Source organism: Dermochelys coriacea, chromosome 6 (genome assembly GCF_009764565.3).
Source record: "Dermochelys coriacea isolate rDerCor1 chromosome 6, rDerCor1.pri.v4, whole genome shotgun sequence".
Taxonomy (NCBI): domain Eukaryota; kingdom Metazoa; phylum Chordata; order Testudines; family Dermochelyidae; genus Dermochelys; species Dermochelys coriacea.
This window is the reverse complement of record NC_050073.1, coordinates 120,167,163-120,184,426: the sequence shown is the minus strand read 5'-3', so window position 1 is coordinate 120,184,426 and position 17,264 is coordinate 120,167,163. Positions and strand designations below refer to the sequence as shown.

The 17,264-nt window shown below is 44.9% G+C and overlaps 1 protein-coding gene and 1 non-coding gene across 5 annotated transcripts in view; both read right to left on the bottom strand.

Annotated features, from left to right (window-relative positions):
* Nucleotides 1–16,993, bottom strand: part of DLGAP5 (DLG associated protein 5) — a 47,259-nt gene extending 30,266 nt beyond the window's left edge. For 2 of the 4 annotated variants that reach the window (XM_038407174.2, XM_043517705.1), the window contains exons 1-5: nt 16,768–16,903; nt 10,218–10,468; nt 5,644–5,855; nt 3,813–3,902; nt 1,613–1,709 (exon numbers count right to left, since the gene is read on the bottom strand). In XM_038407174.2, coding sequence (XP_038263102.1) covers nt 1,613–1,709; nt 3,813–3,902; nt 5,644–5,855; nt 10,218–10,458 — 640 coding nt within the window. In that variant the 5' untranslated portion in view covers nt 10,459–10,468; nt 16,768–16,903. The other 2 variants (XM_038407172.2, XM_038407173.2) reach the window with 2 other exon arrangements.
* On the bottom strand, nt 183–316 carry LOC119858145. Its single transcript, XR_005293802.1, has one exon.
* Nucleotides 16,994–17,264: the final 271 nt, after the last annotated feature.

Genomic DNA, 17,264 nt, shown 5'->3' with positions numbered 1-17,264 from the left:
CTTGCCGATTTAAATAATTAAAATCAGTGATTTAAAACAACCCATGCTGGAAACTACTCAGATTTTTAAGTGAGTTTGAAAATTATAGACAAATTATCTAAGGTATTTAAGGCACCTATATCTCAGTGATATTTAAGGACCAGTGCCTACTCTGAAATCACTCTCTCTAAATACATGTTGCAAGCGTATGGAGCCATCACACAGGAAGTCCAATAACTAGACAGATTCTGTTGGCAAGAACCATTTCTTAACGTATGTGGTTGCTTAGGGTCACATTATATCACTGACCAATGCAACCAGTACCAAATACTGCCACATTTATCTAATTGCCCTAATATCTCACAAGGGGCATGAACTCCTGCCTCCAGCATGCAAGGCAAATTGTTTAATCTGTAAGCCATTTAGCCTGCTCTCTTCAGAACCATTTTTCAATGTGTTGAACCACTTTAGGAACTTCAGTTTGAACAAACTCATTCACACATTATAACATTATCTTTTTCAGAAAAGGACTACACTTTGCGTGCGACACTTGCAAAACATGGTCTCTACATTAACATCTGTATTCTCTAAAGCTTTTCTGTTTCAATGACAAGATGTTCTATGGACAGATTTTTTAGTCCACACTACTTAATAAAAACCCCTATATTTGCACATTATCTTGGTTTGAGCAGCTTTTTTGGTAAAAATTTCACTGTTTTTTTACCAATCTAATTTGCAACCTACTTGGGACTGGAAAACAGCAACCTGGCTGTATTAAAGCCTTTTGCCAAATCTATACTGAAGTTAGTGGTGTTGAGCATATTTTGCACACCGATTGTTCACAATAATTAGAACTTCCAGCTTTGCTCCAAAACTATGAAGGCAAACTATGATTTGGGTAAAGATGCACTAACTATACAATGGAGCCACAACATAGGGCAAGAGAAGGTATAATAGGGACATACGGAAAGAGAATGAAAGCCTGGAGGCATGAAAACATGCAGCAAGCTACAGCCAGTGTCAAATTAAAAAACAGTCTTAGTCTGAAATCCTTCTCAAGGCACAACCAAAGAAAGAAAATGATCAAAGGATATCAAAAGAGAGGGGCTTGGATGCTGGAGTGCTTTGCATGAGATCAGGCATGGCTGAAGTCTGGCCGATGGGCACTACTTCACTGACTGTGGTCAGGGAAAAAAAAAAAAAATCTAACATTTGAACACAGGGACGGCATAGGTACTACTGGTCTGGAGAGGGGTGACTCAGTTAAAACATCAAGACCTAGGGGAAATCCTGCCTGACTTGTGCTGGAAGTGTGGACTTAAATGGAAATTAGGTGGACTAGTTATTTTTGGAGCACAGGCTTTTACAAAGTGTATAAGCAATGTTTTTCATTAGTTTTAACAAGACAATTTGAAAATAACATCCCCTGCAGTATTCAAAGTGAAACTGAGCAGTCCATTTTGCTCAAGCAGAGTGAATTGTAAAAAAATAAAAATGCAAATAGGAAAAAAGTAAATTAGACTGAAAATTCACTTTTTCATGGCTAGTAATATGGTAGGCAATCCATGTCCCAGTGCTATGACCTTTTAACCCAGTGTCCACTTTCACATTCCAAACCATTTTACATTCCTACCTTTCTTTTTTTCAGTCACTTTGTCTGCACATGTCTGTCTGCGTCCGGTTTCGGTAGGGCGCACACTATGCCCATTGGTAGCATGGTCAGCATAGATCTACAAAGAAAGTATGTTTTGTGAAACTTCACCTTTCTAAAAATAAGGAAGACTAATTCTTTCCCCTTCTTTCATATTTCCTTTGTACCTCTTCTAGAAAGTCCTGATTAGTGTCACACTGATTTTAAGTGTTTAAAATGAGAGATTAAGGGAACCAAAACAGCTCATTTTTGACACTTCTCTCAATTTTACATTATACTTCTGACCCTTTCTCAGTTGGATGGGTAAAGGGTGAAGTGAGTCCTTGAACTGGGTTTCTAAATTACTTTGGAAGTGGGTACTGATTTCTGCTGGACCTTTATGCACATGTAATGTAAGTTAGATGCCAATTCTCAGACAACTTTTAGTACATGAAGTGAAAGTTATGAGTAGAGATCCTTCATATGTAAATTCACATTATGTAAGACAGGATTGTTAGAGAGTCAAAGTGTGACCTCTTTCAAAGATTATTTCAAATTAAGTTGCCCCCAAAAGTATACAGCTGGTGCCCAAAAATGGTAGATAGTCCAAATACAACGTTCGATTAAACCAACAGCAAGACAGTATTATAATACTGAAGAATCGTTCAAAGCAGAGAAAGTTAGTCATGAAAGATGTCAGAACTAACTGCATCTGAAATGCACAAAGTACTTTAGTCCGTAAAGAAGCAAGTCATAACGAAGCAGAACATGGGGTCAAGTAAACAGCACACAGTATAATTGAGAGAAAGTATTAAGTGATAATCAAGTTAGACATGAAAGGTGCAAGACAAAAACAACTCTGAACTCATTCTTGCTGACAAAATAAAACCGAACTGGGTCCTGGACCCATCACTCCAAAGGTCCAAAGTGCTGCAGTGGGATACTTGCGTACAGTCAGTCTTTAAAAATTCTTGAACAGGGTTCTCATTTCAGATTTGGGTAAAGATGCTCAGTTGACACATTTGCTAGTTTCATCACTGAAAATTATCAAAGCAATATGCAGAATAAAGAAAGGAATGGTTAGCATTCTAAGCATCAAATTTGTATCCCTGGAGCCCAGCTAGGATCTAGACCTATGGCTAATTCAATCCCTCATCCTTAGAGGATTAAATGAGTAGTATGCAATGTAACGTGTGAGGACCTTTTAAATGAGACATTAAAAACCAAGAGATCTTGTTCCACTGTATAAGAATATAAAAATCCATGGCCTGTTTTGTAGAAGTAAACACCTATGGTGCACCTAGTGTTCAGGGTGGTCCTCAACCCATTTATGCCATGAAGCCAGAAAGTAATATAGAATGAGAAAGTACAGATTAGGAAAGGTTATTTATCTTCAAAGATCTGTATGCAAGGCTCATCATAGTTCACCAATTTTCCAAGCCAAAGTAATGGCTACTGAATGACTTGGTAAGAGGAGGAATTTAAAACATGGGAAGATGAACTGAGCAGAAAAAAGTTGAAGAGACAAGGTGGGTGAGGTAGTATCTTTTATTGGACCAACTTCTGTTGAGAGAGAAGCTTTTGAGTCACAGGTCTGTGGCGTCAGGTCTGTGGCGAAGAGTTCTGTGTGGCTCAAAAGCTTCTGTCTTGCCAACAGAAGTTGGTTCAATAAAAGAGATTAGCTCACCCACCTTGTCTCTCTAATATCCTGGGATTGATATGGCCACAACTATACTGCATACAGAAAAAATCCTACATATTTGTAAACTATGTTATTTGCTAGTACAGCAGTTTTCAAAAAATTTTCCATAGCGAGAACCAGATATCTGATTGTCTCATGAACCACCTCTCCTTTGTGATCACATATCATCCCTGGGGTAAGTAGAGCAATTGTTTTCTATGAAAAAATAATATTAAGAAAGTATTTTTGATTTATACAGAACTAAGTTAGTTTTCTTTAGCGCAATATAGCAGGTAGAAATAAAAACAGGCAGCATCATATAATCAGTCAGCTCCTTGGGACTATAAGCAAGTGCTTATACCTTTATCTGTAAAGCTCGTTTACAATAGTTAGAACTGTCAGCTCGGCAGTAAAGTACACATGACCCAAAACTAGGGATTTTAAAGGAATTACAACATTCACAGTTATTACGCACATCTAATTCTCTCAATTTGTAAACAAAAAAAAACCCAGAAGACAAACCATGGACTGCTGAGATCTAGCTGACATAACAGTTTGTTCCGAGTGGCTCTTTGCCTTTGATCTTGTAATCCTTGCAGAAGTAGGAGCAGCCTAGACACATCCCCAAAGAAACAGAAGTTAGCATATTCCTTTCCCTTCTCCCCAGTTGCAGCAATTAAGAACAAAAGGCTTTGACATACTAAGGACGGGCGTATACAGTAACTTCTCACCTAAAGTCATCCCGGTTAACGTTGTTACATTGCTGATCAATTATAGAACATGCTCCTTTAAAGTTGCACAATGCTCCCTTATGTTGTTTGGCAGCCGCCTGCTTTGTCCACTACTTGCAGAAAGAGCAGCCCATTGGAATTATCTGATGGGGGCTTGGAACCAGGATAGACTGGTGCCCCCCTGTCAGCTTCCTGCTCCCCTAAGTTCCTTGTGTGTCAGCTGCCTAGCAGGCTATCAGTTGCTGGCAGTTCAGCTGTCCCTCCCCCCACTGCCATGTGCTGCTCCTGCCCTCTGCCTTGGAGCTACTCCCAGAAGCCTCCTGCTTGCTGCGTGTGTGCATGCACGCACACTAATGTCAGGATGTCCCCCCTCCCCCCTGCTCCTGCCCCCCACTTACCCCATCTCCATAGAGCAGGGGGACATGGGGGGGAAGACGACTTTCTGGCAGCAGCAGCTGTCTCAACTTGCTGATCTACTTAAAAAGGCAATGTACTTAGAGTGGTGTCAGCATCCTTAAAGGGGCAACGTGCATCTCTCTCACTCACACAGGGTGCGTGTCTCTGTCTGCTATGCTGTCTCCCTTCCCTTCATTTATGCTGCCTTGTAGAGTGTACATTAACGTGTTAACCCTGAGGGCTCAGTCGAGTGCTAGTTCATCATTTAGCCAATAAGGCATTCTCTGGGAAATATCCCACCCTCTGACTTCACCACCTCAACCAAGCTTCACAATCATCATTGCTGTGTACAGTATTAAATTGTTTGTTTAAAACTTATACTGTGTGTGTGTGTATATATATACACAATATAATCTTTTGTCTGGTGAAAAAAAAATTTCCCTGGAACCTAACCCCCACCCCTCCGTTTACATTAATTCTTATGGAGAAACTGGATTTGCTTAACATTGTTTCACTTAAAGTCGCATTTTTCAGAAACAACTACAACGTTAAGCAAGGAGTTACTGTACTACAAAGATTTGCCCGTAGTGCTATGCTAGTTAATCACAACCTTGAGAGCACTATGTAACCACCAACCCCATGTAGATGCAGCTTATACTAGCAAGAGATTCCTTTCGCATTACAGCTTATGTTGTTTGGGGACATGGTTTAACTACACTGACAAAAGAATTACTTTTGCTGGTATATGCCTCCACTCCATTGTAGGGCAGACTAGCTCTAGGTGCTTCTGTCCTAGTTCAAGAATATAAATTTATACATCATAGAAATCTATTCCACTTTGCTTATAAAAAAAGAAGGCAAGTCACCACTGGTATAACATTGACTCCATTAGTGTTACACCAGTGATGAAGGTTTCAGAGTAGCAGCCGTGTTAGTGTGTATTCGCAAAAAGAAAAGGAGTACTTGTGGCACCTTAGAGACTAACACATTTATATGAGCATAAGCTTTCGTGAACTACCGCTCACTTCATCGGATGCTTATGCTCAAATAAATGTGTTAGTCTCTAAGGTGCCACAAGTACTCCTTTTCTTTTTACCAGTGATGAAGTTAGTCCTCAAGCTTTGAATTAGTAAAAATATGTATAATTTCTATGAATTTCTTACTGTAAGATAAAAATTATTTAACATGTGCCATTGAAGACTGGTACAAATTTTACTCCTCATTACCTTCTCCTTTGGCTTGACTATCACTGGGTTCTGTGGTACAAATGGAAGAAAGCCAGGTACATTAGGTCTGTAAAGTCCAACTTTAAACACTCCCCGTTTAGCTTTCTCTCTTTGTTGTTTTAGTTTTCGAAGTTCTTTTTCCTCTTTGTAGCGCTGGAGCATTTCCTTGCGCTCATTTTCACTTTTATTGACGGCTGCATTTGTAGTTTGTTCTATGAAAAGACAGAAATGGACATTTTACAAAATTCTGAAGATACTTTACTGTCTCAAATTTTGTTACAGTACAACATGACCAGAATACTAATGTTGCCTGGAAGGTTACATAAGTCACTAGATAAATATTTAGAATTCTCCTATTTAAGATACAGGAGGATGATGCTGAATTGCAGCAGAAAGTTGCCCTCACCGTTTACTTTGAGATTGTGCCTGCATTACAAGTTTCAGCTAAGGGTTTTGTCTATTATTAATTATTATTATTATTTATTGTGTATTAGTGCTAGGAGCCCTGGTCATGGAACAGAGCCCCAATTGTGCTTGGCATTGAACAAACATGAAAGAAAAAGACAATCCCTGCCCCAAAGAGCTTACAATCTAAATATAAGACAAGAGAAAACAGATGAGTATAGATAGTATAAAAGTTAAACTTGTATCCATCCGGTGGAATTCAGGTGCAACCCTAAGGCAAATGAGGAACAAAGCACAGAATCTGTACATCTCATAGCAAGTCAGACTAAAAGAAGTGAAAGCAGCCAAAAAACTGCAATGTTTTGTAATTGAGGAGAACAAATCAGATAGTGATTATGTGAGAGATTAAATACTTATGCCAACTTGAAAAAAAAAGACACTTTCATCTGAAAAGTTTGTACTTATTGATATAAGTATCACCTACGAGGACTAAATGAAAGATATTTTTATTTTTCAGTTTACTCTGTGCCTTGTGCAAGTCAGTTTTACTGTTTGTTCTATATAGTCAGTTTCTCCCTGGTTAAAAAGACCCTTAAGAATGTCAGAGCAGCAAGTCACAATTTTTAAAGATATTAGAATTTCTTTTTTTATTTAAATACTCTTTCAACAAGTTCAGATGGATAATGCTGCTTTATGAGAGGGTCAGGGGCTGCTCCATACAGCTCCTGGAAGCTGCAGCATGGGCCTGCTCCGGCGCTCCAGATGAGAAGCAGGGTTGGGGGCCGCTCCACGTGGCTCCCAGAAGCAGCATCATGGCCCCTCTCCAGCTCCTACACGTAGGGGCAGCTAGGAGGCTTCACTCTGCATGCTGCGCTGCCTCAAGCACTGCCCCCGCAGCTCCCATTGGCTGGGAACCTGCCTGCAGACAGGGCAGCGTGCAGAGCCACCTGGCTGCACAGGAGCTGGAGAAGGGACATGCCGCTGCTTCCAGGAGCCGCAGAGTCTGTACCCCGAGCCTCTCTCCACGCCCCAACCACCTGCCCCAGGTTTGATTCCCCTCCCGCCCTCCGAATCCCTCGATCCACCCTCCTGCACCCCTCATCCCCAGCCCCACCCCAGAGCCTGCACCCCCAGCCAGAGCCCTCATTCCCTCCCACCCCAGAACCCTACTCCTCCGCCCCAGTCCAGAACCCCGTCCTGCACCCTGAACTCCTCATTTCTGGCCCAACTCTGGAGCCTGCACCTCAACCCTAATTTTGTGAGCATTCATGGCCCGCCATACAATTTCTATTCCCAGATGTGGCCCTCGGGCCAAAAAGTTTGCCCACCCCTGACCTACAGAGTCATTGCCTATGACTGCAATATGCTATACCTTCCTGGAATCTGTTTTGTAACAGGACTTTGGAGCGAAACCTGGAGCAGGAGCAGCTCCAGAACAGCAGAGCTTCAGGTTTTCGCCTGGAGCTGGAGTGGAGCCGGAGCACAGCTCCAAAGCCCTGGTTTTGTATCCGAGTTCCTGCATATCTACAGCAGTGCACTTAACACAATATCTTCTTATCTCCTGCCCTTTGTTCTCCTGCTTGGGACTTTTCCACTTTGCTTCCCTGCAGAGATGGAGAAAGTAACTTGCTCTTGGCTAAAAGAAAAAGAGGACTCGTGGCACCTTAGAGACTAACGAATTTGAGCATAAGCTTTCGTGAGCTACAGCTCACTTCATCGGATGCATTCATCGGAAGTGAGCTGTAGCTCACGAAAGCTTATGCTCTAATAAATTCGTTAATCTCTAAGGTGCCACGGTTACTCCTTTTCTTTTTGCGAATACAGACTAACACGGCTGCTACTCTGAAACCTGTAAGGAGAGTGATCACTTAAGATGAGCTATTACCGGGGGGGGGGGGGGGGGGGGAGAAAACCTTTTGTAGTGATAATCAAGGTGGGCCATTTCCAGCTGTTGACAAGAACGTGTGAGGAACAATGGGGCAGGGGGGAAGCGCGCGAAGGGGAAATAACATGGGGAAGTAGTTTTACTTTGTGTAATGACCCATCCACTCCCAGTCTCTATTCAAGCCTAAATTTCCAGTTTGCAAATTAATTCCAATTCAGCAGTCTCTCTCTGGAGTCTGTTTTTGAAGTTTTTTTGTTGAAGGATAGCCACTCTTAGGTCTGTAATCAAGTGACCAGAGATTGAAGTGTTCTCCGACTGGTTTTTCAATGTTATAATTCTTGACGTCTGATTTGTGTCCATTTATTCTTTTACGTAGAGACTGTCCAGTTTGACCAATGTACATAGCAGAGGGGCACTGCTGGCATACATCACATTGGTAGATGCGCAGGTGAACGAGCCTCTGATAGTGTGACTGATGTGATTAGGCCCTATGATGGTGTCCCCGAATAGATATGTGGCTGCTAGTCATTAGGGGTTAATTGTCCAGTTGCTGGGTCTGCCATTCACATGTGTTAATTCCAGCCAGTTCTTGTTAAGATACCTTGTTCTAAACCAGGCCCTTTTGTCTATGGTACATCTACGCTGCAATAAGACATGGCAGCCATAGCTGCAGCTGGCCTGTGTCAGCTGACTTGGGCTCAGATTGTGGTGACTAAAAATTAAAGCAGATGTTCGGGCTGGAACCTGGACCCAAATCCATGCGAGAGAGGGTGGTTCCAAACATATATGCTGAAATTTTCAGCCCCGCAGCCCAAGCTCTATGAGCCCGAGTCTATTGATCTAAGCCAGAGGTGGGCCACATCTGGCCCACAGGACCGTCCTGCCCCGCCCTTGAGCACCTGGCCAGGGAGGCTAGACCCTAGTCCCTCCCCCGCAGTTACGCTGCTGCGCTGGCAGCGCTCTGGCCTGCCGCTCCTGTCGGGCAGCACAGCAGCGTGGCTGGCTCTGGCACGGTAAGGGGGCGGGGAAGTTGGATAATGGGGTAGGGGGTCCCAAGGGGAAGTCAGGGTACAGGGAGTGGTTGGATGGGGTGGAGGTTGGGGTGTGTGGAGAAGCTATCAGGGGATAGGGGAGGTTGGATATGCATAGCAGTCCCGGGGGGCCTGTCAGGGAACGGGGGTGTGGATGGGGTGATGGCAGTCAGGGGACAGGGAGCGGGAGGAGGGGGGTTGGATAGGTGGAGAGGTTCTGGGGGGCGGTTAGGGACAGGGGGTCTTGGGAGGGCGTAGTCAGGGGTCAAGGAGCAGGGGGATTGGATGATCTGAGGGGGGTAGGAAATGGGAGGGGGTGGATAGGGGACAGGCTGTTTGGGGAGGCGCAGCCTTCCCTACCCAGCCCTCCATACAGTTGCGCAACCCGAATGTGGCCCTCGGGCCAAAAAGTTTGCCCACCCCGATCTAGGCTCTGAGACTCAGTGCCACATGTTTTTTTTATTGCAGTGTACCCTCTGTGACATCCAGCTGTATGTCCAGAGCTGGAGTCAACCGTACAGTAAGGGCTTGTCTACACTACTGAGCTTTTGCCAGTATAACTATGCCAGCAGCGGCCCCAGAAGCATTCTTCTGTTGACCCACTTCAGTCTAAACCGGGAATTCCGCCAGCATAGTTATGTCAGCCTGCTATGTCTGATTCTTTTCCACATTCTTAACCAGCACCACTTTGTAGTGGAGGTGCAAGTATCGCCACTCAGTGGTTAAATTGAGTCACCCATCCGGTCAATAAAAAGAATACCAAAACATTCCTGTGTTCTCCACAGCATTTTACAGACATTAGTATGTATTATAAGCACATTGGAAGGTGTTATAGGTGGTTGTAAACCAGAGATAAGAGCAAATGATTGAGCTGCTGGCTACACAATTTACAGTGGTCATTATTAACACATCTACTAATCGTAGACAGCTTATAAATGGAAGCAATAAAATGTGCCCACAATAAGATATGCATGAAATCCAAAGCAGGTTGAAAAATGAACTATGATCACTGAAATGGGGGAAAAAAGGGAAGAACTGTATATTAGTCTTTTATCTATTAATCCAATTAATAGTCAGTAGAACTGGACTGGTAGCCAAAGGACTCAGATCTCCCATTATTCAATTTATAATGCTCACCTCTACACATAGTTAAATCCCTATGACTGCAAATACAGCTTCTTTAGACATAAAACCAGCTTAAAGAAATTTAAGAAATATTTTAATGCTGAACAATACTATAAGCTTTTACTCACTCCGTTTAGCTGTGGTCTTTTCCTGAGAGCGCACTTCATTTGTCTCGTCCAGCTTAGGAAGTCCCCTGTCTTTCGATAACTGGACATTGACATCTGCCAGTCCAAACTGTCTGCTCCTTTCAAATTGCTTGTGTCTGTTCTCCTTTTGAATCAGAGACTTCCTGCGTGCAACTTTTGTTCTAAGCGTTTCTGTGCTCAGATCTTTTCTATATCGATTGGCAAACTGGGATGTAGCAGCCATCTTAACTATCCTAGAACAAGTTTATAAGGAATTAGGAAATAAGACAAAGTTCTGTTTTATTGTAATTTTACATTAAAGCATTTTAAAATACCCACTGAAAGCTTCCAAGTATCTAATTTTTTTTAGAATTTCAGTAATGGCTCTTCACTACACCCATATGCATCAGACATTAAAAATACTTTTAATCAGTAGATCCTAAGCCACTGGCATCCTACTGTTCTGGTAGGGTAGGCTTTTGCCACCGGACTGGTACTTACCTGGCTATCCTTACTGGGTGGCATCCTATGTAACCACACCCATTCATGCTAAGGAATCATACAAGTAAACCAAAAACTACTTAGCTACTTAGAAGCCATAAGGTCCTTGACAATTTAGATTATGAACTTGTTGGGGCAGGGACCTTTTGTGTTGTGAGAGTTCCTAGCACAATGGGGCCACGACAGTTGATTGGGGCCCATAAATGCTACTGCAATACAACTAACTAACTACCATCACTATAGAGAGACAAAGTGGGTGAGGTAATATCTTTTATTTGAGCAACTTCTGTTGGAGAAAGAGACAAGCTTTTGAGCTAAAGAGATCTTCAGGTTTGGAAAAGGTAATCAGAGTGTCACAGCTAAATACAAGGACAAATTGTTTAGCATAAGGGGTTAACATGTTCCAAGAGACCTTTAAGATGAAGCAGGCAACTAACATCTCTGCAGTTACAGAACAAAGGATAGTTAAACCTGGTCTAGGCTAGAGGATTAGGTCCATTTAACTACCACCAGTCAGGGCTGTGAAAGATCAATACCCCTGAATGATGTAAAAAGAAAAGGAGTACTTGTGGCACCTTAGAGACTAACAAATTTATTAGAGCATAAACTTTCGTGAGCTACAGCTCACTTCATCGGATGCATTTGGTAGAAAAAACAGAGGGGAGGTTTATATACACACACAGAGAACATGAAACAATGGGTTTATCATACACACTGTAAGGAGAGTGATCACTTAAGATAATCCATCACCAGCAGCAGTGGGGGGGAAAGGAGGAAAACCTTTCATGGTGACAAGCAAGGTAGGCTAATTCCAGCAGTTAACAAGAATATCTGAGGAACAGTGGGGGGAGAAATACCATGGGGAAATAGTTTTACTTTGTGTAATGACTCATCCACTCCCAGTCTCTATTCAAGCCTAAGTTAATTGTATCCAGTTTGCAAATTAATTCCAATTCAGCAGTCTCTCGTTGGAGTCTGTTTTTGAAGCTTTTTTGTTGAAGGATAGCTACTCTTAGGTCTGTAATCGAGTGACCAGAGAGATTGAAGTGTTCTCCAACTGGTTTTTGAATGTTATAATTCTTGACGTCTGATTTGTGTCCATTCATTCTTTTACGTAGAGACTGTCCAGTTTGGCCAATGTACATGGCAGAGGGGCATTGTGCGCATCTACCAATGTGATATATGTCATCATGTGCCAGCAATGCCCCTCTGCCATGTACATTGGCCACACTGGACAGTCTCTACGTAAAAGAATGAATGGACACAAATCAGACGTCAAGAATTATAACATTCAAAAACCAGTTGGAGAACACTTCAATCTCTCTGGTCACTCGATTACAGACCTAAGAGTAGCTATCCTTCAACAAAAAAGCTTCAAAAACAGACTCCAACGAGAGACTGCTGAATTGGAATTAATTTGCAAACTGGATACAATTAACTTAGGCTTGAACAGAGACTGGGAGTGGATGAGTCATTACACAAAGTAAAACTATTTCTCCATGGTATTTCTCCCCCCCACCGCACCCCCCACTGTTCCTCTGATATTCTTGTTAACTGCTGGAATTAGCCTACCTTGCTTGTCACCATGAAAGGTTTTCCTCCTTTCCCCCCCTGCTGCTGGTGATGGCTTATCTTAAGTGATCGCTCTCCTTACAGCGTGTATGATAAACCCATTGTTTCATGTTCTCTGTGTGTGTATATAAATCTCCCCTCTGTTTTTTCCACCAAATTCACTTCCGATGAAGTGAGCTGTAGCTCACGAAAGCTTATGCTCTAATAAATTTGTTAGTCTCTAAGGTGCCACAAGTACTCCTTTTCTTTTTGCGAATACAGACTAACAGGCTGCTACTCTGAAACCTGAATGATGTAGTTAAATTGACCCATCTATCCCCCTGTAGACAGCACTAAGTCAATGAAGGAATTAGCTACAGCCTCTCAGGGAGGTGGATTACCTATACTGATGGGAGAGCCTCTCCTATGGGTGCAGGTAGTGTCTACATGGAAGCACTACTGTGCCACTGTAGTTTCAAGTGAGGACAAGCCCTTAGTATGTTAGATTGTTGTAGTAAGTCATAAAACAAAACCAGGATCTTTGCCGAGTCCATGATTTTTGAGAGTCTAGAAGATTTAAGAATTTAAACTCCCAGGCTCACCTTCTGAAGGTGTTGAGTAGGTTTTCTTTGAGCTTGATGGTGACCACATCCTGAAAGAAATCTTTCTTGAACCCACTCTTCTGGGCTTCAAACAACCCCCCAACCTCATCATCACAAGCAAGCTCCCGCAGACCAGGACACACCAACTCAAAGCAGAACCAGACCCTGCCAGAACAACAGATGCAAAATATGCAGACATATCTCCACTGCTGATCAACACTCCCACAATACATCTCTCAAGATCTGTGGGTCCTAGACACACCGATCACAACATATGGTGTACCTTACCCAGGGCATCAAATGCCCCAACAACTATACAGATGAAACCACACAATCACTATGTTCTCAAATGAACTCAGAAAAAAGGTTTCAGAGTAGCAGCCATGTTAGTCTGTATTTGCAAAAAGAAAAGGAGTACTTGTGGCACCTTAGAGAACATGAAGACATTCTTATCAACTGCTGGAAATGGCCCACCTTGATTATCACTACAAAAGGTTCCCCCCCACCATGCTCTCCTGCTGGTAATAGCTCACCTTAAGTGATCACTCTGGTTACCGTGTGTATGGTAACACCCATTGTTTCATGTTCTCTATGTATATAAATCTCTCCACCGTATTTTCCACTGAATGCATCCGATGAAGTGAGCTGTAGCTCACGAAAGCTTAAGCTCAAATAAATTTGTTAGTCTCTAAGGTGCCACAAGTCCTCCTTTTCTTTTTTCTCAGAAAAAAGTGATTAAAAAGACAAACAACTAATCATCCCAGGATGAACACTCTTCACGAAGTGATGGCTCCCTATCTGACTTCTCAGTCCTCATACTCAAAGAAAACTTGTACAACACCTTCAAAAGACAAGCCTGGGAGCTTACACTCATAACTTTGTTATGACTACAGAGATGTTAATTACCCCCTCCATCTTAAATGGTTCTTGGAACATTTGTTTACCCCTTATGCTAAACAATCTCTCCTTGCATTTATCTGTGACAGAGTAAGTACCCTTTCCAGACAGGAAGGAGAGCTCATCTCTTTCACCAACAGAAGCTGGTCCAATAAAAGACAGTACCTCACCCACCCATTCCCTCTCATATTCTGGAACCAACACAGCTAGAAAATACTGCATACCATCACTATAGTATTTTGGATAAGGATTCTTTCCCTACTTTACTTGTGACCTCTATGTGCAGCATAACCTGGGCCCCAGTTGGTCATTACAATTGATGCTCCTCTGATACTTATGCATGCTCTAGTCAAGTCTACACGCCATCCTGTGCTGTTCAAGACACTGGAGACTTCAAGCTGAGGGGCTGGAAGTTTGTATTACAGCACACATATGAAAGTGGTGGGTGAAAATTCATTTTTTTTCCTCTCTGCAGCAATCCCCACCACAAATTTTAATCCCTTACCACACATTCAAAGTAGCATCTGCAAACCAAGCTGGTTTTAACTCTGCAGGCAAGCCACACAACATAGGCATGCACACCCTAATGCAGGGCAGAGCTCTGGGAGGTGGGGCTCCGCGCTGAGCCAAACGCTGCTAGGAGCCTCATGGTTAGGGGGGCCAGAGGGTTGGATAAGGGGGGGAGGCAGTCAGGGGACAGGGTGGATTGGACACACAGGTGGTGAGATGGGCCATGGTACGCTGCGGAGAATCTTGGCAGAGGCAGGGCAGCTCTGCAGGCTGCCTCCGTCCCCCCTCCCTTAGCTGACCCGGTTCCCAGACCACTGGCCAGGAACCTGGCCAATGGGAGTTTGTGGGGGGGGGGGCAGCGCCAGAGCTGCCTGACAGCATCTCCCCAGCAGGGAGGGGGAGGGAGCTGCAGGCAGAGAGAGCAGCAGGAGTCTGTCACTGTCAGACACGGGGGGAGGGGAGGGAGGTTGGATATGCATAGGACTGTCAGACATCATCACAGGCACAGCAATTCTCTGGATATTTAATTTCACTGAGGCAAGTAATTTAATCTACTCTTCCTTTCCAGACAGTTTGTGGCTTTTCTTGTAAGAAAACAATTTCTTTGCAAAGAAGTCCAGTTACAGTTTTTCACTTGAGAAGTATGTTTTCTGGTTGTTCATAAGCTCATTTATTTTGTTAACTCAGTTTCATAGGGAATTTTAAAAGTCACTTGAATTGTAACTTTTTTTCCATTGGTCCAAAAACACATGGAAGGTGTGCAATTTGTATTTCTGTGGGCCAAACCACATAGAAATGTAAATGTCAGAGCTAGAAAAGCTCTGCAAGGGTATGGGTCCCTCAGAAAATTGTCCTCAAGTCATTCATTCTTCTGGGCACTCCATTCTATTGTTCCCTCTTACAGTGATAGAGATCAGTGCCTCCACCCACAGGGGAGATGCAAAAGACTGGGCCAACCCTGCAGCCACTCTGCTTCTACTCTTGTTCTCTGTCTGCTCTCTCTACCAGCCCCTTTGGTCTCCCTGGGATTCCCCCTACCATTACTTCCTCTGGTCTTCTTTCTCTGGAGCATCTCATGAAGTAAAGGTTTCAGAGATGAAGTGAGCTGTAGCTCACGAAAGCTTATGCTCTAATAAATTTGTTAGTCTCTAAGGTGCCACAAGTACTCCTTTTCTTTTCATGAAGTAAAGTTATCATTACAGGTTCTTATCTCTGTAATGAAATGTATTTATTAAGTGTTAATTAATGCACTATGACAGGTTTCAGAGTAGCAGCTGTGTTAGTCTGTATTCACAAAAAGAAAAAGGAGTACTTGTGGCACCTTAGAGACTAACAAATTTATTTGAGCATAAGCTTTCATGAGCTACAGCTCACTTCATCGGATGCAGTGAGCTGTAGCTCACGAAAGCTTATGCTCAAATAAATTTGTTAGTCTCCAAGGTGCCACAAGTCCTCCTTTTCTTAATGCACTATGGGAGTCCCCCTTCAGCCCTCTGTATACATTGATCCTCTTCTTTCCATATGTTTTGCCTATAGAGTTCTCTGCAGCCCTAGGGCAGCCAGCAATAACACCTGCGCCTTGGCAACAGGGTGAAGGAAGGGGACCATGAGATCCCTATTTATGTGATTTGCATGAAGTGTTCTCATTACTCAGGGTACCAAAGGTGTTTAAATGACAGAAGGGCCTTATCAAATCCCCAAGCAAACTCATTTTCATTTCTCATATAATCATCTCATTTCCAGAATACACACAGTTTTCATGAATTCTACCAGTTGATTTTATTAATTATTAATACAACTAGGTTACTGTTTGTGTTCAGTGTGGAAAATTGTGCGCGCTAAATGTTCGTCTTTAAAAAATACCTACCTACAATTCCCTAAGGAAAGGTGCTGCGCACGCCTATGCCACCCAAGGCATTTTTGTCGAACAGCATCGGCAACTGTGTTGACGCCCCAGGCCGCACAGAAGACGGCGGAAGCGACACCGACACCGTAGAGCTCTGCATCCCCCACATCCCCAAGTGCTTTGCAAAAGGAGGGCACCGCTAGCCTCCTTTTCCAGGTGGGGAAACCGAGGCACGGCACGGCGAAGCCACTGGCCCCGCCCCCCAGCAGAGGCAGGAAGAGAACCGTTCCCCGGCTCTGCCACGCCGGAGCGAGCGTTCCCCCTGCCCTGTAACCCGGGTCACCGCCCTTCTTGCGCCCCCCCCCGCCGCCGCCGCCGGTGCTGGAGGCCCCACCCTGGGCGTTTACGGCTTCGCTTCGCGCTGGATTTTGCGCCCCCCCCCCGCCGGAGACGCTCCTCTGCAGCGAAACCCGCAGGGGGGGGGGGGGGCACTGCCAGGGAACAGAGCCCGTCCCGCGCCGCCGCTGGGGCTGTGGGGCGGGACCGTCAGGGCCCATGGGGGGGGGGGGGGGGCCTGGCTCGCGCCCTCGAGGGCTGCAGCCGAGGAGCGTCGCGCCGCGCCACCCCCCCCCCCGGCCCTTCCTACCTGTGCCGGGCCCAGAGAGACGCCAAGGCGGGCACGACCCGGCCGCGCGCGCGGCTCGACCTCCCTTTCGGCGGGCCCCGGCGCAATTCAAACCTCACCCCGCACCCCTCATTGGCGGAGCCCAGCCCGCCGGCGGCCGCTCATTGGCCTCACCGAGCCTCCCGGCGGCCGCTCATTGGACACCGCGCGCTCTGGGCCGGCTGCTCACGGGCTGTCGTGGGCCCCCCCCCCCCCTGCGGCGGTCATTGGTGAGCGGGCGCGTTCCCGCCGCAGAAGCCCGTGCCGGGGGGCGGGGGGGAGGCGGGGAGCGGTCTGTGATTGGTCGGGCCGTGGGGAGGGGGAATGGTCTGTGCGAGCAGCGCCCCCTGACGCCGCTGTCGGGAGCTGCGAGGCGGTGCCTCAGGCCCGGCGGGGCGGGGCGGCGTCGGGTGGCTGTGGTGTGCCCAGGGGGCGCTAGCGAGCTGCTGGACCACCCTGCCACCAGCCCCCACTCTCCG